The 1,329-nt window shown below is 34.7% G+C and overlaps 1 protein-coding gene across 2 annotated transcripts in view; it reads right to left on the bottom strand.

Annotated features, from left to right (window-relative positions):
* Window positions 1-658, bottom strand: part of LOC108684643 (band 4.1-like protein 5) — a 4,668-nt gene extending 4,010 nt beyond the window's left edge. For both annotated transcript variants that reach the window (XM_018189075.1, XM_018189074.1), the window contains exon 1: window positions 249-658. In XM_018189075.1, coding sequence (XP_018044564.1) covers window positions 249-401 — 153 coding nt within the window. In that variant the 5' untranslated portion in view covers window positions 402-658. The remainder of the gene's footprint in view (window positions 1-248) is intronic.
* Between the last annotated feature and the right edge of the window lie 671 nt (window positions 659-1,329).

Here is a 1,329-nt window from a genome sequence, read left to right on the forward strand (position 1 = left end):
CAATTAATTATAAAGTCTGGAAATTTTATAATTAAATGTGTTACAATTAAATGATATGACATTTAGTGCATCATTGTATGTAAAAGCATGTTCTAGTTTTTAGTCTGATTGATATGATATAGGTATGGACATAGATCCTTTTAGTCTCATGCTTTCTCCTTTATCTTCATGATGATTATGTGAAGATAAAAAAAATATTAGAAGAGCCTATGACAACAATTAAGAGTAAGATAGAAGAAAAAACTTGCCGATAATTCTATGGGTAGATCTGTGCCATCCAACAGTACCACCCTGCATTGCACAATATTTTTGTTGCTGGGCAATCTCTGATTCTTGATCTGCGACGAAGCGGTTTGACCGCTGACGCCACGCGCCCTCCGTCGTGACAGGAACCTCAGCATCCTGGATCCTCGTCGTCAAATCGAGATGCCCATCGACCTGCGGACCATAAGACGCAATCTGCCTACTCTCCCTCTCTTCGCCGTCGCGATTATCACTCTTTAGTGATAACCACTTGCCAAATTTGTGAAGGCAAGTCCAACTCTGAAATCTCGCGGCGTCTGCAACAATTCACATCAACCAGCATCAACCTTCTCATATTCTACACCTACACAAAGATTACGTAGCGGCCGCGCCGCACAACAATAGCACACATATCTAGTATCTATATACTCGCATCCCCCTTCTCGCCTTTCTCACGAGCGCGCATACGCCCGACGGCGGAAAACACCGGACGATGTTTCTTCCTGATGAGTTTCGGAACGAACGTTACGAACGCATAGAGGCGTTGGAAGTGTCGAAGAGGCGCGAAAAAGGGATCCTTCGTAAGAAATTTAAACAATTGCGTGCTGTATAGTACACGAAATCGTTTAAATTTTTAATTAAATTTTAAATTAAAATTTATAGTATTGTTATTCATTAGAATGCTATCAGAAATGTACTCATGAATAAATGTTAGTTGTATACTTGTAAGCATATATTTTACTAGTGTAAGTACTTTAATAAGTATTGAAACTGAATTTACTGACAGATTAAAGCATATTTTCACATATTATTAAAATAGTTCTGTGGAATTATAAATTATTGTATAAGATTAAAGTACCTATATGCAATGATTTGATAGAAAGAATAATTTCATGAGAGCTAAAACGTTACATTTTTTTATTTCAGTTTTGTTGAGATACTAAACATTATTAGTTTAAACTAGTTATTATATTGTAGATCTTCCAATTATAGTATAAATATACACAAAAAATAACCATGTGAAAAATGATATTAATATATAATAAATTATAGGAAATTAATATAAATAATTGTAATTTTTTTTAT

The sequence above is a fragment of the Atta colombica genome, unplaced genomic scaffold, assembly GCF_001594045.1.
Source record: "Atta colombica isolate Treedump-2 unplaced genomic scaffold, Acol1.0 scaffold137, whole genome shotgun sequence".
NCBI classification, from domain to species: domain Eukaryota; kingdom Metazoa; phylum Arthropoda; class Insecta; order Hymenoptera; family Formicidae; genus Atta; species Atta colombica.